The sequence below is a fragment of the Mya arenaria genome, chromosome 5 (genome assembly GCF_026914265.1).
Source record: "Mya arenaria isolate MELC-2E11 chromosome 5, ASM2691426v1".
Taxonomy (NCBI): domain Eukaryota; kingdom Metazoa; phylum Mollusca; class Bivalvia; order Myida; family Myidae; genus Mya; species Mya arenaria.
The window spans coordinates 64,187,823-64,210,902 of record NC_069126.1 but is presented as its reverse complement, the minus strand read 5'-3'; the positions used below and the strand labels follow the sequence as shown (position 1 = coordinate 64,210,902).

Here is a 23,080-nt window from a genome sequence, read left to right as displayed (position 1 = left end):
CTTACGACAGCGGCTTCTAAGCCACGCCCCCTGATATCAAGGGAGCGAACTCTGTCTATGTCCGTCAAACAAACGAGGAAGTAATGGCGTATCGCGTCGTTTCGCTTTCCGATATTCCTGACAAATTATCATAAATGTGACATTACAATGCGAAAAAATAGAAGTCAAAGGAATTTGTAACTGGCTGCTACATCGGAAGGCTCGATATATCTTTAGAAAATGACGATATCTAACATTTACGGGATGAAATCTATCCAAGTCAGAGAAAATCGGATAGCCGCCATGTTGTCAACATTGACATCGATACAAAGGAAAAGCGTGTGTGTGTCTAATCCAAAACAGTCTTCTGCAGATCTAACTGTTGAAGGCTTAGGTAAAAGACAGGCACCCAAAATAAACAAATCAGATATCAAACTCTCAACTTCAAAACCTTTTAAACAAATCACTTTTAATAATGAAAAAAAGATCAAATTATGTATTGACAACACAACAAAGATTATAACTTAAGTCTGAATTAAGTTCAAATTTCAGTAAAACATTTTCTCTATTTTCATTTCTGGATGATCATTATTTATAATATTTGACTTAATCAAATATTGACTACCAGTGAGGTATACAAACATTTCAAGTGTTAGATTATGCATTTATGACGTTTTTTAGGTACTGGGGTTATATATTTTAGGAAAATCGAAGTGAGCAGCATGGCGAATTCAATACAGTTTATCATAAAAAGTACAATATCATTATGAAATACATACAATTTTAAATCCTTAAAATATTTGTATCACAAAAAAATATATATCTCTAAATACTTTAAAGCTGCACTCTCACTGATTGACAGGTTTTTTTATTCTAGTTTTTGTCTCAGAATCAGCTAATTTTGGCATCAATGCCTTCAATTCAGTAATATAAGGTACCTTACATTTATGGAACAAATCATGACTGTATGGAAAACTGCCAAACACTTTATATTCTTAAAGCGTTAGTAACGCTTTTAGCCATAAAACATCAATTTTCAAACATTTGCAGTCAGCAGTCTTGTATCACTAGTTTCCAGATATTTAGGCCAAATTTGGCTCATTAATTCAAAGAAAAACAAAAAAATGTTAGAAAAGCTTTAAGACAAAAACACCTTTTTTACTAATCACCATACAACAAAATTAATGTTACTTTTCAGGGATGCAAGACTGACCCTATCAGATCAGCCGATATTCAGGACAATTGGTCACTTGGTCAAACATCACTATAATGAAGACCACATTATTGACCATATCACCTGGAGGTCACTTTAATATTACAAGCCTGATATACTATTTGCCTGTCAAATAAGTTGCTCTTTAAAGTCCGAACATGTATGACCAATATTGTTTCTTCAAATATACAGCTTGGGTATTATGATGGCAAAAAATAACACATTAGGTAACGAAGCATGATCAAATAAACACATTTACATAAGGTTACATAATACTAAATCCTGGGCTTTGCATAGGTAGTATGTATAATCAGACTAAGAAAAGAACAGAAATATCATCTTAAATATTATCTAAAATATTATCTTAAATTTATGTTATCAATGATCGTTTAATGTGACAATATCTCATGACAATAAAAGTGCATATCGCACAATATTATACTGATCATGTAATCATGTAATCTTGTAAACTTGTTTTATGTCAATGACTTTATGATATCATGACATGTTGCCAATGTTATGTCGAGTTAACCACTAATGAAGTTGGCATGTTAACATAATTTTTGTTGACAGCACTGGCAAAATAATTATGCTTATGTCTACTCATTTTTGTGAACATGATATGACTTATTTAAATTGTGTCAAAATAATTATCCAGTTAATAATTTTGACAAAATGTAGCATTTTAACTTTGTCAAGTCAACCTCAAACAAGTCAACAATACTACATAATCATGATTATCAGTAAATACAATATACGCTTCCATACAAAACAGTCGCTTCCATACAAAACAGTTGTACCTCAATAAATATAACGTACACTAACATTACAAATACTTTGTTTTGTCAAAGCCAAAATCTTGATAAAAGACTTCCAAGACTTATGATCCAACATATTCAAACTGTCAGTCTATTTCAAAATATTATTTTGGTAACACCCTGGCAATTGGCTTGGTCTATATCTTTTTATTAGCATTACTATAGTTTCATAGACAATATTTGGTTTCATTGAAAGATAAAGACATTAGCCTATCATCATGATTTCGAAATATATCATTGAATAATACTACATTGAAAAATAAATGATTGCTCGGTGCTGATGTTGTAAATGACATTGAGCATAAAATAGGAGAGGTTTGAAGCGATCGTTATCTTCAAATATTAATGCTCATAAATATTTTGTTTACTTTTAAACCTACTTGTATATTATTGGGCAGGTTTAAGACATCCATGTGCAATGAACATTAAAACAGAGTGGTAGCATCCAAATAAATCAATCAACTCGTTTGAGATTTTTTATTTATTTTTTTCCAATTTTAGTTTACAATTAACTATATTTAATATATATTCTGATGTAAAAGCTTGCTAAATATACCGTACATCTCATGTGTGTATAAAAGAAATAACAATGGTTGCAAGAAATAACAATAAAAAAATCATCACAGTTATTATATGTATAACTTTTAAGTTCCATTTAATTTCTATTTTAAGAATTCTAGTATGCCTTGAATAAAAATCATGTATAATACATGACACTTCAATGTAAACATGGGTATTTGTTTTCTCATCATAAATCAATACATATAGAAATAATTAATTAAACACAATAAAATAAAAATAAAAATGTTTAAATATTCAAACTTTTTATTTCCCTCCTTTTATTTTTTCTTGAATTAAAATAAAGTGAACACAACACTTCAATGTGATCATGATTATTTTTCTTCTGATCATAAAACAATACAAATATAAATAATCAATAAACACACAAAAAAAACCAACAGTTTAAATATTCAAACTTTTTATTTCCCTCCTTTTATTTTTTCTTGAATTAAAATAAAGTGAACACAACACTTCAATGTGATCATGATTATTTTTCTTCTGATCGTAAAACAATACAAATATAAATAATCAATAAACACACAAAAAAAAACAAAAACAGTTTAAACATTCAAACTTTTTATTTACCTCCTTTCCGTTTTTTCTTAAACACCGATAAAAATCCGCTCATTCCTTTCCGTTCCGTAGTGGCTAGTGACATTGTACACAAAAACTCTCACTCAATCTATATATTCACCTATTCAATTCAATAATTTTAAAATTGTCATTTAGACCAAATCAAACATGAAAACTAATCCCACATTTCATTCAACTACTTTATATTGCTTAATACCCGACACACCTGTTTTAACCAGTCTAAAAGCCAACCCAATAAGGTCTTTAATTGCCTTAAGCATATAAAAAGCAACACTTTAATCTTATTTTAAAATTTCATACATACATCTTTTCAATTCTTTTATTGATTTAGAATCCTCTTTAATTTAAATCTGTTACAAAATTCAATTATCGTTCGATGTACTTTTCAGACGTAAATCCCCGAAGAATAGTAAACTACCATATCCATTGGATGTATTTGGTAAACATAACCCTATGGCACTGTAAATGACCCAAAACAAAATATGGAACAGATTTTAGTTCAGATTTAGATAAAACAATAAAAGAACAATCTTATTTTAAGTTAATACTAGCTAGCAGTAACATGAATTCAACATATTTGTATTATGGATTAAATAAAAGTACAGCTCGAGTCAATGGAGTTATGAAAACTCTATCTTTATAACTACCAGAATAATACAAAAGAGTATTTGTTTTTAACCTATATTTATGATACTGTTTCACTTCCTATATTGTTTATTTGTATTGGGTAATTGTGTATGGCAATGGCTCGGTTGCCTAATACAGCCATTGTATTGTTGTTGTTATTGGCATAAAGCGGCCAATACAACGGTTACTATGAAATGAGATTAATCAATTATATGTATAACACTAACAGGAAAATTTTGAAAAATTGAGGGCTCAACCCAGCCAGAGGTAAATCTCTCTATTTATATTTAGGGTATTGTAAATTGCTCTAAAGTCCTAATAATATTAGTTGTTTATCAGAGATTTTAACGCATTAAAGATTAAACTTCTTCCTTTGTACGAGACAGACTTAAGAAATGGAACTGCCTGGACATAACCGACCTGTTTTCATATTGTTATGCAATCAAGCCTTTCTTTCTTTTCCTTATATAATCAGATTCTTATTAATAATCCAACTGAAAATTTCCACAATTTTCCCTATTCCTTTATTTCAAAATGAGATAATATTTCAAAATGTGATAATATAAATTGGGTAAATGTATCACTATATAATAAATATTAAAGTTAAAGTATTAAGAATTTTCATTTAAGAACAGTTTAAATACAGGGTCTTCTTATCTTAGGAGTACTGAATAATAGAAAAGATCAAGAAATTCTGTCCCAGACTTAAGTTAGCGTAAAAAATATACAAACTCTGTCTAAAGTTAATACTCGATACCCTTGTTTAAAGGTTTTCAATGCACAAATAACGTGGTTGTTTTTTGGAGCCATTAGCACTGATGTTAAATTTAGATGCCTGTATGGTAACCACATATAATTCTGGAATGTTTGAAAGGCTTGCTGATTACTGCTTTAAAAATCAAATGACCGCAAATAAATCAAAGATAAATTCATTGCGGTTTGCTTTTTTGTTCTTTTTTTTTCAACTGAAATCATTATTTCAAAATGAAATATCTTGAAAAATTGCAAGGCCAAAAAACTTGTTGATATTTTTTATATGTTTTATTTTTTTCTACACTTTTTACCCTTTCATTAATTTAATGAGATTATACAAATATGGGGTTGTTTGTTTGTATGGTGAATAGCCCCAAACTTTTTTGATGGAATTTTGATAGAAATTTCTAACCAAGTGTTGACAGCATCAAACAAGAGAATATCCTGTTCTATAATTAATGAACTACACTACCAATCATGCATTATTTTGCAGATTTTGTCAATCGCCGCAATTTATCCTTACTGCAGACATTATCTTTTTAATACATTTTTCACTATACCCCGTGATATAAGCATATCGCACGGCCGTTGCTATTCACAGCATTTCAAAGTGTTAATAAACAATAAATAAGGTAGCTGTTTTCGATTTTCTGAAGGCTATTTCTTTGTTCCCTTCCAATTAATATCATTTTGGTCGGTTTAATTGTACTAGTACGAACTCAACATGTAATGTACAAATCTCTTGGTTCATACTCAAAATGTAGTTGGTTCCCTGAAAATTATGCTTTTCAACTGTGGAATATTTCAGATGCTATTGTCATCTTATCCGACTAATCTAAATTTCGAATACTCTCATAAATCTTGTGTGAATGTGAATAAGTAATGTATTGACTACAATGTAGCGTATAATTTTATGATATTTATTATTGGTAGTAAAAAATAGCTAGTGATGTTTAGGGGAACTTTCCACACAAAAACAAGGCAAGAAGGCCTTCAACCATGTGAACTTTGAAGGCATATATTTGACCCATTAGTCACTTTCAATCATGATTTTCCAAAAAAATTTTTAAATAGTAGCATACATAACAAAACATACTTAAACAAACTCATTTTGCAATGATACCTTTTTAAATAAAAACTTGATTTGGTTTTGTTTTATAAGTTTTGACCCTTACAAGAAGGTACAATAACTTCTGCTCCTCCAGCAAATTACTTTATCACGGTAAATCGCGGGGATATATTCCGTGATAGCCAACATGGTGGTTTGCTGCAGATCGCAGTTTTACATATTTACATTTGAAAATTGATGTTTTATGTCGATAAACTAATTTTTCTTAAAGCGTTAGTTACACTTTTAGCCATAAAACATCAATTTTCGACCGTAACTCTGAAAAAATGTGTTCTGATTTTTAGTCATCAGTCTTATATCATTGGTTTCAGACATTCACAAAAAAATTGGCTCATTCCAAGACAAAAAATAAAATAGTTGTCTACACGGTCATCTACGAGAGTTCAACATTAAGGGGTTGCAAGTTCTACATATAATTGTCATTATCTCTATTTTTTTCTTGGCACAAAATTTAACTCACTCCTTTTTAGTTTAAATCCACACACAGTAAACACTGAAAAATATCAGTACTATGTAGTAGTTAGATGACATAAAGTAGCATTTTAATGATTAAGAATGGGCAGAGTGGGCGTAGCCACTATCTTAAAACTGTACATATGAATATGCTCTATACTATTTAGGAATGTTACTTATTTTTTTTATTATTTCTATGTTTAAATGCATAATTTCAGTTTGAACCTACAAAAGTGCACATCATAAACAATCATATCGATGATTTTGTGCATTTTTTTTTAATATAAACACAACAAAGTAATAAAGGACATTGATAGTACATTCCTGAAAATTGTTCTTATAGTTAATATTGTGAAACTAACATACTAAATGAATATTAGTGTGTTAAAAGTAGCACTCAACACTTCATCCACGAACATAGAACGACTATATCGTGATACAGAATTTTTGAATACAGCATGCTGTACTTGAACTAGACTTTACACATAACCAGAACTTTGTCATGGCTTATATGTCACAGCTGTTAATTGTCAATTCTGAAAAATAGCCGGGGGTTTCTCTGAGTCTGAAGGATTCATGCCAAACGCAGGGTGAAGGGGCTTTAACCCCTTATGAAACTGTTTCCAAAGACATCTAGACTATATTCATTTCAATGGGCCTCTCACAGTTTTTGCATATATAATAAATAATATAGCAAATATCTTACCAAAAAATACCTGAACAATTGTCCTGAACTTTAAAGCTCTCAAAAACCGTATTTCAGAATTAATCCTGAACTTGAGATTGCTTGATTATATGCTTCAATACCAGAGGAGCTAAACTGAACCTACTACTGCACACAGAACACAGCTCCTACCTTCAGGTGTATAGAACTCCCGGGTGTCGATGGTGGCCGTACTTTGCTCGTACTCGTTCTGTAGAAGTGGATCTCGATCAGAATGATGTTGTCGGGCTCTTCGTTGGGCTGAAATTATCAATGGTTAGATTTAGCACAACCCACAAACCATGCGGAGGTTAATGCTTCGTTGGTTAAGTTAATGGTATGGAATTTAAATAACTAGGCTAATGGAGTTATATTCTAAAACTATTTATTATGGAAAGAGTTTGGGCTTGTTTATACAAATGTTCAACTTCAGAGAACAAATACTTGTTTTTACATTTATAAACATAACTACACCTTTGCTTGAAAAATAAAACTTTCAAATAAAGACATTTTATACCACAGATAAACATGTTAACATGACTTGTTATATCATCTTCATAGTCAAGATAAACCTTATTCATGGTTATAGAAAAGAAGAACATGAGTTTTGAATTACAGAGGAAAAGAAACTTATTGAGTTATTTCCCTTTGTCTAAAATACGAGTATTTTTACCAATTGTTTGAATTTCATTCAACTTTAAAATACCAAGAAGTTCTTCAGTTCTTCTACATAGAGGTTTTTTTAAAAATGTTACATACTTTGTGTCAGTTTGTTGTTTTCATTAAAGCAATCTTAGGGGGTTTAACAAGGAATTGCGGAAAATACTTCTATTCTAAATTGGGAAAATTTAAGATGTTTTGCAATAATTTCAGCATTTCGCAGCATTTTAATGTCAAATATGGTACATTCTCCCCAAACAGAATGGTCAAACCAAAAAATATATGCTAGATTACTTAGTCATGGGTTGTCCAGTTAGCGCACTAGCTTCTCACCTAGGGGACCTGAGTTTGATTCCAAGCCTGGGTTTCCCCCACAAAACAAGACCATTATCTTGCGTAAAATCAGGCCAACGAAAGTGATAAATATAATGTTGTAATAACTTTTCTCACAATCATTTCACAATGGGTACAATATTTCGACCCTATGAAAGAGGTGAACAATCCATGCATCTACACTACCTCTGGAAGCTTTGACAATCTGTGTTTCCTCCGGTATAACTTTGAAGTCCAGCATCCAAGTTTCCACCCAGGCCAGCACGAAACACACGATCAACAACACATAGCTGAGCGGGTTCCTACCACCTAACAACTTGTCATTAAACTGAAAAAAGAAGTCGAAACAGTAACAGAACCAGTTACATATATACATGACTTGTATTTATTTTGATTAGTGTGTAATCTCTTATACTAAATTCCATGTTTGCCCTTTACACAGTGTGGCCATCCGATGAAAGAGTGTCTGACCAGAAGCCATATTACAGATTTGTACCTTTTCCATAAATTCAAAGTTTCCTTTATTTCACAGGTAGACCATGTTATGCTTAGTGTATATTCTGCAATTAAAGTATGATCAATTGAGCTTTAAAAACAAAACTCCATTTTAAAGAATTAGTTCTTTGAAAAAACATAACGATTTCAAATTTTACACGTAAGTTAAAATATGTTAAAAAATTCTCAAGATGCTTCTGTAATACAGACCCTGTTATCTTAGCATAAGGACTTTCAGTCCAAGATCGCCTAAAGATAATAACTACCTTCCATGGCCAAGAGTGTAAGATAGGTTCATCCCGACCAGATCGTAGGATGTTTTGTGGAAACGAGGTTTACAGAGTTTCCGCAAAACACCCTGCGCGTGGTTTGGGATGAACCTATCTTACATGAGCGGCTCAGGTAGATGCTTTTTCTCCCACATCATTTAAACAAATTAAAGTAAAAATGTATTTTTTTACTGGAACTCTTTTGTGCGTAGTGAAAATAAATGCATTTGGATATGTGATAATTCATGGTTGTCACGGATATGCGCGCAATGATTTAGATAATGTTAATTGTCAAATCGGTCTTTAAATAGTTAAAAGGAGAGTGAAGCATTATTTCTACGCCATTTTTTCCACAAATTGATAATTTTAGATATGCAAGAAAAAATATCAATCATGTGTTTCCGGTACGGATAGAAAAATCTGATCCTCGGGCACGCTGCGTTGCCGGTAACTCGGCAAGCCTTGTGACCGGCCTACGTGCGTGCCCTTAGGTCAGATTTTTCTATCCGTACAGGAAACACATAAAAGATACTTACAATCTGAGGTGGGAGAAAATTTACTGAAATGAAAGTGTTTTTTTGAAATTTAAAGTATTGATTTTATTTATTGGTTTCAGACCAGCTTGAAAAAGTGATCATTGGATACAATAGTCGATAAGAGAGCTCCCAAATCCATGATTTCCATGCCCTATTCACCAAAAGTTATTTTCAATTTGTGTCAGTTCGACCTCAAAAATTAAGATGTAATTTTTTTTATACCTTATTTGTGTGTCCAATCCTAGACTCTCATTTTCAGCATGTGACCGTACAACATATTTCCATACCAAGTAGTCTATGCCGCTTAAAGAGCCCCGCCTTCGTTTTATTACCGGAGATTGATAAGGTGATTAGTGATTAGTTTGCTCAAACACTTTGACAAACCTGTTTACAAAATAATGTTTTGACAGTGCTCCGTAAGTGGCGTAGACTGCCCTATGTTTTATTTAAAATTGTGAAGGAATAGTAAAGTTGTCTTTGTTTTAAGTGACCATTCAAAGCAAAATGTTGCCATCTGACATAGCATACATGACGTAATTTATCACATAGTATACACACACTGATATCTACAGACTTTTCTTCAAAATTTTAGCTAAAAGACTTACTTCAAATAAAAAGCATTTAACTAGAAGATACACACAGGTCATGGAGGTCGATATCTGAAAAGAAAAAGCTCAGCAATTAAATAAGATTGCAAATTAGGTTTTTAGACTTAATGATTGATACATATACTATGTACTCTTAGCTTTAAATACTGAGCACTGATCAAAATTAGCACAATCCCGCAGGCTCGTAAAAAAATGTTTGTTTTAATGTTTACATAGATGGTAGAATTAATAAAACATAAAGTATTGAACAACAACAATGCATTCAGGCAATCATGCCTATAGCATACAAACAGTTTACGAGCAAACAGGTCAATTTTAGCAAGATCGAAGCATAATAATAAAATGTGAACAAAAAGATAAATGATTGTTAATTAGAAGTAGTGAATTATCTTGTAATTGAAGGTTAATCTAGAATGCTTATATAAAAACATTTTGTCATTAACAATTTGCTAGAACATAAAATACAACAAGTAATTCACCACTCTCAGACTTTTTCAAGAAAATCTCAATTTGGATAACCGATCCAAACAAATAAATTTGTAATAAGCTACAATGAATATTCACCCTTTCAATAACAAAATAACAAATTTATTTATAGATAAAAACAGATGAGATGTCACTTCCAATGCACTTAAAATGATGGCATGTTTATCTACAATGGCGTTCGATGGAAATATATTTATTCTGCAGAACAAACGTTATGTGCTGCCAAGTTTACATGCAGATTTTATCGCACACTTTGAACAAAATAAGTGTGTAAGGAACCAATTTTGCAAATTCAAAAAGAAGTGATATAACTTGAACGTCTACTTACAGCAATGACCCACCAATGACGAATTCTGAACAATGCGTAGGCTAAGATGATGAAGGTAAAACGTGACGTAGCGATCATCTGAAAATATATCATGTCATTCAATTTTAACCAAACGGTATATATAATAGCACAGCATCTACTATTTAACATCAAGAATAGAACATTGCTATTTTAGCTTGATTAGTTTAATACTTATACAAAGCATGAGCACCACAACGAAATCGAGGGCTTAATGCCATCATGTAACATCTTTTACATTTATATAGAGTTACATTGCTCCAGCCAGGTTTTGAAAAGGGCAGGCTGCTAGATCAGAAATGACACTTTTGATGCGCATAGAGTGAGCCCTAGTGGGGCACTTTTAAGGGTCAATGTTAAATTCATACTGTGTATGTGTTGTAACTACTGTAATTTGTTACGAGTACTTAATTAGCTGTTATCTTCACTTAAGTGTCAAAATTATGTATATTTATTCTTTTTATGAGTTTATTTCTGAAAATTGACTCAGTCAAGCAAACGGGCACTGCAGGGTGAAGTAAAAAGGCAGCAGGGTGCAGGAGAACAGCAGTGGGTGCCCCCACCCTGCTATTAAGGCCTAGCTGGAGCACTGAGTTACATCCGTGTTACACTCATCAGACCCCTAAAAATGTCAACACTTGTCACATTTCTCTGAGCATTACCTAAATCACTCAATCACATCAAAGTGCACATAACTTTTTAAAATATAAACCATGGTTTGACACTTTAGGCCAGACTCATATTTTGGAACTTGCGAGTGCGTCAGATTCAGAGTTCAGGTGACGGACTACTGTGCAAAAGCAGTTGATGTCTACCACTGGAAATGAGAACACTTACCACTGTATCAAACAGTGACTTGGTGAATGTGTAGTTCCCCACTTGGTCATCAAATGCCTTCCATATTGGAGTGACCCCAATAAGCTGGAATAAAAGGTTACACAAATGTATTCAGAAAAAATATATAAAGTTCTGAGCTCGAGGACTGTCTGAAACTCCTAAGAAAATAGAAATAATAGACTACCGGTATTCATCATTTTCACATTAAAGGGAAAGATCCATTTGTTCCATTTTGGTTAAATTATCTTAGCTCCTGACATTAAGCTTTCTATAACACATTTCAGCCTCTCCTGACATTAGTTATATCAATTTCAAAACAAAGCCTCTTGGACATTTTATCATCTGGAAGGTTAGAAAAAATCCACAAAAATTAGTTCTGACTATGTTTGAATTTAATTGGTGAGTAGGAGACATTATGGCAGAGATTAACGACTATTCTATCGTCTGTAACGTGTCATTTTAATTTTAAGAATAAAAATAGGGACCCAAGGCCAATATGAAAATAATCGGTGATTTTCAAGTCGCAGGTTTGTAAAACATGGATTAAAAAACAGCAGCCTAAATTGGTAATTAAAAACCATGGTCTTTATCTGTAAAACAATTTATATTTACACAAAGTCATAATGATAAGCCAATGTAGTAAACATGTCTCAATCATTTAAGTCTTTTAATCATAAAATACTTCTTACATTTTCATGGACAAGTTCTAACATACTATAATCATGTTACCTGAGTATAAATGACCCATAATATAAAGGTTAGAATAAGGTCAAAGGTCGTGAGCAGGCAGAATGTTCGTCTTGCGGGCGACATGACCCCGCTTTCTGGGTCCCATTCTCGTGACACCGACAAACTCCCACTAGACGCTATTGTATTGTAACTGTAAAATAAGGAAACATACATGTAGGTCAAAATATAGCAATTAACCATAGTACAGTATTAATTATACGCTTTCCGTGGTTAAGAGATTTAATTTTTCGTTTTTTTTTTAACCATTAAATTAACAGAAAAATTGAAATAAGATTTCATCAAAAAGACATAACAAAAGACTGATAAACAGAGACATTGTGCAGTAAGGGATGGCTAAATATTGAGACCACCTGTTGTGTTCTGACTTCCTGTTTAGATAAAGAATAAAAAGCATTTGCAAATGTGTAAAAAAAATAACCTCTAAACAATCATTCACACCAGTTCTTGTAAATAACCCCTAAACTGGTGTATGGATACATGCCATATCCCCCAGCAGGAGGAAAAATCCCCCGCAATTTTGATCCATCACCTGGTGTCCTGGCCCCCTGAATTAATTTATTATTTTTTTTTGGGGGGGGGGAGATTTTACATCAGGCAATAATGACAAAGCAAAACCACAGTATGTGAGTGAAACTGAATGTAAAGAAACAACTCCACAAGGGTGAAATGACTGTTTAACAAGAGGCACATCAGTGCCTGTGCTCCACTGGCCAAAAGGTTCAAGCAAAGACCACCTAACGAACATTTTCGTCAAGTTTCATAGAAATACAATCATCAATTTTTGAGGAGAAGTTATTTAATTTTTTTTTTTACTTTAGTTTAATAGCTCTGGCTGCCATGTTGTGCAGTGGACCGAAATGATTTGGGCAATTTGAGTAAAGGAGCACCAAACAAACATTTCTGTCAAGTTTTATCGAAAAAAGGTCATCGGTTTCGACGACAAGTCGTATAAAGTTTTTTTTTATTTTTTAGCTCTGGCAGCCATGGTGTGCAGTGGACTGGAACCATTAACAAATTTTGGTTAATGACCACCCAAGGAACATTTCTGTCAAGTTTCATCAAAATCTGATCATCGGTTAACATTTAATCTGAATAGATTATGAAGCAAATATCTAACCTGAACAAGAACTGACGAGATAGAATCGACTTGGTGTTTCACTTACACTTTTCGGCCATTTAAGTTACTAAAAATAGCTGTTTCATAAACTTTCAGAATGTCACTTAAACGAAAATTAATGTTCAGTCTATATATACTTTCCTATGTATAAATGTAAGGTTTTTAAATTGATCTTTTTGTGAGAACTTTATGCTTATATGTTTACTCATAAATTATTATTGTTTAAAAATTATTTAAAGATGCTATACGTGAAAAATTAAGACATTATTTTTTTTCTATTAAAGGGAGGTAATTCAGTAGTAAAATGTAATCAAAGCTATTAAAGCATGGCATTTCTTTTCTAACCATGTTGATACTATTACAGTCTATTCAAGCAAGATGCCTTTTGTTTTTACATAGTACCCATAGGTTCTGAAAAACAAGGAGCACTATTCCCAACAGAAGGATGTCACTCCCTATCACTGCATGAGCATCATAATAAAGAAATGTTTACTCAAACTGCAAGCTGCTCAATTGAAATAGGTATTTACCTCAAGCATACAGTTTTATAATGTGGCAAAATAGTCGGACTACTAGATTGTCATTCGGACTAGTAAAATATGCCATTATGCTAGTCCAACTGGCTAGTAGGTTAAAATGTTTTTCGTGAAGACTGCGGACGAGAAGTCCTTAAAGGTTTTTCTATTTTTAACTCTCGCAGCCATGTTGTGCAGCGGACCGGAACCATTTGGGCAATTTTGGTTAAAGGGCATCCCGATGAACATTTATGTAAGGTTTCATCAAAATCTGATAATCGGTTTCTGAGAAGATGTAGTTTAACGTTTTTTTCTATTCTTAGCTCTGGTGCCAATGTTGTGCAGCAGACCAGAACTGTTTGGGCTATTTTGGTTAAGGACTACCCAAGTAACATTTCTGTCAAGTTTCATTGCAATACGATCATCGGTTTCTGAGGAGAAGTCGTTTAAAGGTTTTTCTATTTTTACCTCTGGGGGCCATCTTGTGCAGTGAACCGAAACCATTGAAGCAAATTTGATAAAGGACCATCCAAGGAACATTTCTGTTAAGTTTCATCAAAATCTGATCATCGGTTTCTGAGAAGATGTTCTTTAAAGGTTTTTCTATTTTTTTGCCCTGGCAGCCATGTTGTGCAGCGGACCGGAACCATTTGAGCAATTTTGGTTAAGGACCACCCAAGGAACAATTCTGTCAAGTTTCATCAAAATCTGCCTATCTGTTTCATAGGAGATGTCGTTTAAAGATTTTGCTATTTTTAGCTGTGGCGGCCATATTGTGCAATGGACCAGACCCATTTGAGCAATTTTAATAAAGGACCATCCAAGGAACATTACTGTCAAGTTTCATCAAAATCTGCCAAACCGTTTCAGAGGAGATGTCGTTTAAAGATTTTGCTATTTTTAGCTCTGGCGGCCATATTGTGCAATGGACCGGAACCATTTGAGCAATTTTGGTAAAGGACCACCAAAGGAACATTCCTGTGAAGTTTTGTCAAAATCCGCTAATCAGTTTCAGAGGAGATGTCGTTTAAAGTAAAAGTTTACGCACGCACGCACGCACGCACTCACGACGGACAATCTGTGACGACATAAGCTCCATGGCCTTTGGCCAGTGGAGCTAAAAAAGGTTTGATAAAAGCAAAAGGAAACTTTAACAACAAGTGATCAATTAATTTGTAGTAAATGATCAAAGGCAGAGAAATATTACTACTTTGCAAAAGGAAGAAATTAAAAATATTTATTCCATTCTCCATATTGTCTGAACGTGATCAAAACTTTGGAGGAAGGTAAATTTAAATTAATTGTCTCGAAAACATATTTTCCATAATAACCTCTAAACAATCATTCACATCTGTGTATTTTATGTTTACTTTTATCATAAGTTGTATAAAAAATAATAATAGGCTTGAAAAAGAATAAAGAGTTGCTTTGTTATGGCGGATGTAAATTTTCACTCTTGCACAAAATATAAAGTTGGTTGTATTTCTTCTGTTATGAAACTAGATAACAAACATTTCCCCTAACATTTTTTGTTAGAAATGCAGCAGACCATTAATTTGCATTTCGCAACATTTCAATTGGAAAATACATGCAATGAACCAAGTTTACATAATGAGCATTACCCATCAACCCCAAAAATGGTGATAATTGTAATAACCTTATCATGTTTTTACATTATAGGCCTAAAAAAATACATTTGGTTCGGGTTACCTGACCCTACCTGCCAATCCTACCGTTTTTAAAGTCAGTTTGAAAAATAAATACAATAAAAAAAATTGTATTGCTTTTCAATAATTATGTAGTTTAAAACGTTGAATGCTTTATACAGAAGATTACTTTAACACCATTCTCCAATGATAAAAATGACATTCTTATATAAAGCCCATTAAAAAAGAATAAAAAAGCCTACCTACCCTACCCATTTTCGAAAAGGATGTAACCAAACGTTTTTTTTTCAGGCCCTTCTGATGAAGGAGAAATATTGGAAAGTTAAGAGATAAAAGATAAAATGAAAACAGTTTTTTGTGCAATTCTATGCAATATCAATGAAATGTCATAAAATACAAAAAATTCAAACATCAAAGGAAAGATCAAACACAAAGAAAATATATGAGATGGTTGTCTTACGTTCTTATGTCACTCATTCTTTTCCAATATTTTTTTTTCCATATCTGCTCTGTTGCGTATTTGTACAAAATGGTACTAAATTACAGCACATTTTTAGTAAAAATAACAGCACAGCACCACATTAAATAGTTTAAATCACATGAGTATGACTATATTGATCAGGAAGTAAAAAAAAAGCATCACACTATGAACATGATTTTTTGTTTAAACTTATGAAAGATGTTTTTGGGGAAGAAAAATTCTAATCATGTGTTAGCGTGCATCACTTCATAATGACTTTGTATATACATGTTCATATCATCGCCTTAAATATTAAAGTTTATGGACAAAGGCTGCTTCAATAAAATTGGCTGGATTTTATAAAAATATTTAGGCAGTGATACTAAAATGCTTTATTCTGTTGTCACTAGGGTTGCAATGATATATCCATACATATCGATATTCTGTCTGACAATATGGTATCACAATGAGATTTAATTCATAACAATATACCGTAATACATTGTTCAGTGATTTGTTCTTTAATGTTTCATGCAGAAATCCTTATTAACTTCCCCTCAAGATGATGGACATTGTTTACACAATGGCCAATTGAAGATGTAGTGTTTATTGTGATTATGACTGTTTTAGAACAGTTTATAATGTTCAATTATTCTTAATAAACATTAAGTGAAAATAACATTTTGCTTTTATTTTTGGATCTTTGAAAATGAAAATTTAATCAGTCCAAAAAAGCTTGCTTAAAGTATTGGCAAGTTGTTGCAGCCATAGTTACCTCCCATATAGAACAAATGCTAATGTTATGATATATATAATCATGCATTTAGCCAAACTTGACATAAAAGCAGCCCTACTATCTGTTAAGACCAAAAAACTATTTGTTTAATACCAACTTCGTTCATAGATTAAGTTGTTTCTGAATATTATTGTCACACTTCAAATCAGCGCCATTAATTTGGTCTGGATCAACATTACCTACGGATCTCTATCAAAACAATATGTTAAGGCTTCTTTCCAAGGCATGAAAGTACCTTATGTTTCTAAAAATAGAAAAAAATACCGATCACAAAAATGTTGTCAGATGGCAATAAAAAGTAAGTCAGGTGAAAAATATTAGAATTGGTCGGGAAACAGGAAACAAATTAAAAAGTTTGTATAATGAAACCATATAATAAATAATAAATTTTAAGGAAAATTGACGAGCTCAAAAGTTGACAATAAAAATATGTTAATGTCAAGGACATACTTAGGATTATCATTGTCGATAAGCACCGAATCTTCTCTCGGTCTGTAATCCTCACGCTGCTGAAACGAGAATGATATCAAATTTAATGTTACATTTGAGTTTATAAATACATTATGACACATTGTATGTATAATGTTACATTGTACTTTATGATAAATGATAAATCATGTTGCATTATGTGATACTATACATTGTGTACGGTATTACTTCTCTGACAGCTTTCTTGAAGAATTTGACACATTTTGAAATATTGCAAGTTTTTCACTGAAATGAGGAAGTTTGAAGTCCATTCAAACCATCAACTAATGGAATTTTCTAAAAAAGATGAACAGATTTTTTGTTCTTCCAAGCCTTAGGTATCATTTTTGAAAGTTAAGCCCATTTTTAGGTAGTTATATATTTTCCTTTTAGTTCCTTAAACGGGAGCCCTGTATTACTTAACATTGCTCATTAAACTTCACATCGTGCTGAACTTTACTACTTAAATAATCATATGTAGCTAGCTATATATTGCCGGTTACTTTACGCTGTACAATATGTTATGTAATATTGTACATCATGTTGAATGATACGTGATCATGTTATATCATGCAACACAATACATTGCACAACATTGTACATTATGATATAATAACATTGTATATTACATTAAAATGCAGGAGCAGATAAGAGTAAGAAGAATTAGAGTTTGGGAGTAACGAGTAAGAAGAATTAGAGTCTGAACGAGTAAGAAGAATTAGAGTCCGAGAGTAACGAGTAAGAAGAATTAGAGTCCGAGAGTAACGAGTAAGAAGAATTAGAGTCCGAGAGTAACGAGTAAGAAGAATTAGAGTTTGGGAGTAACGAGTAAGAAGAATTAGAGTCCGAGAGTAACGAGTAAGAAGAATTAGAGTCTGAACGAGTAAGAAGAATTAGAGTCCGAGAGTAACGAGTAAGAAGAATTAGAGTTCGAGAGTAACGAGTAAGAAGAATTAGAGTCCGAGAGTAACAAGTAAGAAGAATTAGAGTCCGAGAGTAACGAGTAAGAAGAATTAGAGTCCGAGAGTAACGAGTAAAAAGAATTAGAGTCCGAGAGTAACGAGTAAGAAGAATAAGAGTCCGAGAGTAACGAGTAAGAAGAATTAGAGTCCGAGAGTAACGAGTAAGAAGAATTAGAGTCCGAGAGTAACGAGTAAGAAGAATTAGAGTCCGAGAGTAACGAGTAAAAATAATTAGAGTTCGAGAGTAACGAGTAAGAAGAATTAGAGTCCGAGTGTAACGAGTAAGAAGAATTAGTGTCCGAGAGTAACGAGTAAGAAGAATTAGAGTCCAAGAGTAACGAGTAAGAAGAATTAGAGTCCGAGAGTAACGAGTAAGAAGAATTAGAGTACGGGAGTAACGAGTAAGAAGAATTAGAGTCTGAGAGTAACAAATAAGAAGAATTATTTTGAAAATCATTTAATTACAAGTATACCAAATGGCAAAGGGGGAATGCCAAAGGGTGTAATCTGCAATTTCCTTTTTTTTCCATGATGGCATTTATGAAGCAAATACTTTGTATATTCCTACCTTGTGGAAGTTGCCTTCATATTTCATATTCAATCAGATATTTTCTTCTTTCTATAAATCAGCATTTTATAATTCTCAAAACATCCTCTTTTCGGCACAGTTAATAAATTCACAAAATTTGAACACAACTTTTAAAAAAAGAAAGTTAAAAAAGCTATTTCTAACACCATTACCATGATTGCTCTCTCTATATATAATCATTCATACACTCCCAATTTTGTAACATCAACATATTATACAAAAATAAATGCTTGCCAGATAACAACAAGGTCGTCAGATGATCAGTATGAATTTATCTTCGTGATATAGACATACTAATAAAATATTCTGATAACATGTGAGATACAGCTGCCATTTGTCTTGATAACTCAACACCCTAAACAATGATTTAAAACTGGGTTGAGGACAAAAAATATTATTTGTGTAATCTTTGTCAAAACTTCAATAATCTTAAATCTGTATAAAAGGTCACAAATGGTAATGTTCAGATATTTTCTTAACTTTTTGTTCTTTTTTAATACTGGCCAAATTCAGATCACATATTTACATGTATCATAAAATAACAAAATTATGACACTCAAGTAGTTTTAATTAATAACTAATATCGAAAAAAAACTTAAAATGATTTTTTGGGGTCATTTTTCTCTGAATAACAATGTAAATTAATTCATTGCCATGGCAGTAATAATAAAGCAAGTTTAACTTATTTTTTTATTGCTTAATAAATGACCTAGCTCCTGCTTAAATGGCAGGGCCTTCTTTAAAATTGTATTCATTTGAATTGATAAAAGCCCTGCCTAAAAAATCAGGGATTTGTTCATTTTGGAGGGAATGGGGTTATAGTTGACTCGTTTAACAAGGGATCTTTTACTGAATGTAACAAGTTTCAAAAATAGAAATGCAACACAAGTCAATGATTATTCTACTTGTATTTTGTTTCATAAAATAAATGAATAAATAAACAACTTAACTTAATTGGAGGCTACGATAATATTAAATATCAAAGAAGAAAAACGCCCACTTCCACAAAGCATTTCAACATTATATAATTAGGCATCATCTGGTGAAAGCAATTTATGAACTTGAATTATAAATGCTCTAGTTAATCCCATTTGTTGTACTCAGTAAATGATTGCTTTGAAGGGACAAAATTTAGCTGTCTGCTGATTATACAGAAATAATAACTGACCAATAATCCCAATCTGGAAAACCTACTTTGAATATTCAAGAGGTATTTAAGCCCCAAGCAGGACTAAGGTATTAAAAGGACTGTGTCACAGAAGTTTGTACGCCGAGGGGGAAAGCGGAAAGAGCCAAACTTGGTGCTCAAAACAGCACATTGAGGCCCTGTAAAATGCTGACACCTGTTCCAGCAGTAAGGCCATACCAAACTGTTTTAATGTTTAGCACCAACCATTAGAACGGAAACCTATCTAGCTATCATGAAAAAACAACATAATTATGAACCTCTGTAAAAAATAGATGTAAAATAATGACACCACAAATATAATCATGTGTTATTATTTTACAAGGAAAGCCAAAAACCTATCAGTCAGCAGACATTAAACATAGAAACAATTTGGCATGGCCTAAGCATTATTTATTTACATGTCCTTTATGCACCAGACAATTGTAACCACGGCACCCCCAGGTCCAGGGGTATACCGGGGATAGCCAGGCAAATGGGCCGTGTTTTTACTTTTTAGATGGCCCCGCAGTGCCGGGTGAATACGGTGGTTTTATCTTCGTGCAAAATGTAGCGTGGAATGGGCTCCCTGGGGTGCGGGGGCATTTGGCAGGGATTTGACCATCAGTTCATTCTCCCAGGACGACATTATTTTCGGGGTTGGCTGGACCGAAAGTCAAAGTCCCCGCTATTCCCCGGACATGGGGGGGGGGGGGCTGTGGTTACAATTGACTGGTGCATTAAAGACTTTATTCACATGAAGTGGCTCATTTAATTCTTCAACGTCATCCAGGGTCCTCAATCAACATTTGAGGAATTAAGCCAAATTTGATGCAAAGAATTGTTATTTTCTTTTTGAAAAAATATTTACATGTACATTCAAATCAATGATATTCAGGCTTTGATATTTAATAAAACTGTAGCCTATAAATCGAATTTATAGTGATACAAATAGGGTACTTCAAACATCATCGTTTCATTCTTACCGTGTTTACAGACATGCCTGCAATTGAAGTTGATTTTACTAATTGATTATTTATTTGGGTTTTAGCTCTGCATTAAACTAAGGAAAGAAAATAATGAACTAAAACACTAAGTTCCTTGTTTCACTTGGTGGGGAATGGTTCTCAAATTTGGTACCCAAACTATATACTGGTTACATACTACTAATTTGATAATTTCATATCAAGACAAATTCCCATGCACAAGTAATATCCCTTTACAAGAAGGAAGCGATAAAAATACAAAATTTAAACGTCCTTTTCGTCGATTTTTCTACTTTTTGTTCAAGAAGGGCTTTGTTAAAACATATAATTAAATGCTTGATGGAAGATAGAAAAAAAGATCAAATAAGCTAAGACAACTTTTTACAGGGATCTTCTCACATAATGCATCTTATATTTCAATTTAAGTCATTAATTGATTTAAAAAAATGCAAAACAACAAGTGGCAGACACACTTTCGGTCAGAATCTCCTATAATTCAAACTTAAAAACTATACCATTCAAAACTATATTTATTTTATTCATTTTCGAATACTATTTATAAATACTATATAATAACATATAAGCCGTCAAGTACGTTGTACTGTTTACAATATCTTGTATGACATCAATTTAATCACCAATTGTGTTTCGCCGTATGGATTTTCCGGTGATTAGCTATGTTCACTCCCGCTTTTAGTCTGTTCTTTTCCCCGATTTTGAAAATATCTTCTCGAAGAGTCTCTTATCGAAATGTTTGCATATGGTATTTACACAAAATCTGAATCTGCAAACTGACCCACCTCCACACTCACTTCATAGCCAGCATATGAGTTGGTATCTTTGGGAAAGCTGCAGAGAAAAACTGACGCTACACTACTAACCTGTGTTCTCTGTTCCTGGCTGAATAATGTGAGCCAGAACTAAACACATGACCGAGGCCTCCAAAGTTTCCCTGTACAGTGTGAAGCAAGGGACGTCAGTGGACAACTCCGGTGAGTGCTGATACCACAGAAAATGCATGGGAATGAATGACATAATATCCAAGGCCCTAGCCAAAGCAACTGCGATTGGGCATGTGTACAGTGCAGCATACAAGCAGACATCATTATTGGTACGGAATCTTTAAATCATATCGGGCAATCAAGATGGTGGTGTATTCATCCTTGTTCCGACATCAACAACAGTGAAGAACCATTTGATATTACACTAGTACTGTAAACTGAATGTGAAATAGTTTGGTGTTATATTAAGAGGGTCTCAATATATTTTTATTAGTTTATTTTATAATTCTCCAAATCAGACCCAGAGTCTCTGGATTTTCAAGGTCACGCTCTCAACAGGGTACCACGAGGTGCTATGACTGGAATGGATTTTAGCTTGTTACCAGACATTTACTGACATTTTAAATAATGAATGTCCAAAAGCAGCAAATCAATGCCAATAACTATATTATAATTGATGTAACTAGAAAAAAATCCAAAAACAGATTGTTACTTCTACTACTAGAGCAACAGTGTATGTAAACAATATTCTAGAGTATATTTGTCACTAATAACATTTCTCATGTCAATAGATACAGAGTCTTTATCGGTACCAATTGATTTTTTGAGAACAAGACAAATTAGGTCTATGATGTTATGACTTCATATCAACCTAAATCAGATGCATTCGGGTGATTTTTACAACATGCACATCAAGAGTTGTGTTATTTAGCACGAACTCGGCATAAAAAATATAATTTATGTTTTGAGGTATGCTTTCTGCTACTACATGTAATTTCTTTGGTGTATGATGTGGCAGTATGTGTTGACCTGTATGTGTTTTGTCTCTTTCTTATTTTCAAATTGGTAACTTAAGTAGACTTCTAGAACAGACTGTTTGTGGTCGCTTGTCATCTACATAACTTACATTACAAAGATTTGTCTGTGTTGTACAAAAAAACAACATCTGGTGAATCCCATGATCAATATCCGGTCGTAAAAAAAGTTCAGATCAGTGTCTTCTAATCGCATATAATAGGTTATGGTTCGTATATAAACAACAACAACAAAAACTTAAGCAAAATATGTTATTAAAGTTTTTCAAAAGAAAAACGTGAACAGTTAAGTTGATTTTTTTCCATACTGCAGCATGGGGATCCACTTACGCAATACGTTTTAACAAAACGCCTAAATTGGTGGAAAGTAACCATAGCTCTTCGGTAGCG

At 32.8% G+C, this 23,080-nt stretch overlaps 1 protein-coding gene across 5 annotated transcripts in view; it reads right to left on the bottom strand.

Moving 5' to 3' along the window:
• LOC128234093 (steroidogenic acute regulatory protein-like) overlaps positions 1-21,013 on the bottom strand; it is a 50,526-nt gene extending 29,513 nt beyond the window's left edge. For 3 of the 5 annotated variants that reach the window (XM_052948084.1, XM_052948082.1, XM_052948086.1), the window contains exons 1-8: positions 20,875-21,013; positions 17,155-17,213; positions 12,130-12,280; positions 11,401-11,484; positions 10,546-10,623; positions 9,729-9,782; positions 8,010-8,151; positions 6,984-7,091 (exon numbers count right to left, since the gene is read on the bottom strand). In XM_052948084.1, coding sequence (XP_052804044.1) covers positions 6,984-7,091; positions 8,010-8,151; positions 9,729-9,782; positions 10,546-10,623; positions 11,401-11,484; positions 12,130-12,280; positions 17,155-17,213; positions 20,875-20,889 — 691 coding nt within the window. In that variant the 5' untranslated portion in view covers positions 20,890-21,013. Of the gene's footprint in view, positions 1-6,983; positions 7,092-8,009; positions 8,152-9,728; positions 9,783-10,545; positions 10,624-11,400; positions 11,485-12,129; positions 12,281-15,909; positions 16,042-17,154; positions 17,214-20,874 lie in introns of those variants that run through there. The other 2 variants (XM_052948083.1, XM_052948085.1) reach the window with 2 other exon arrangements.
• Positions 21,014-23,080: the final 2,067 nt, after the last annotated feature.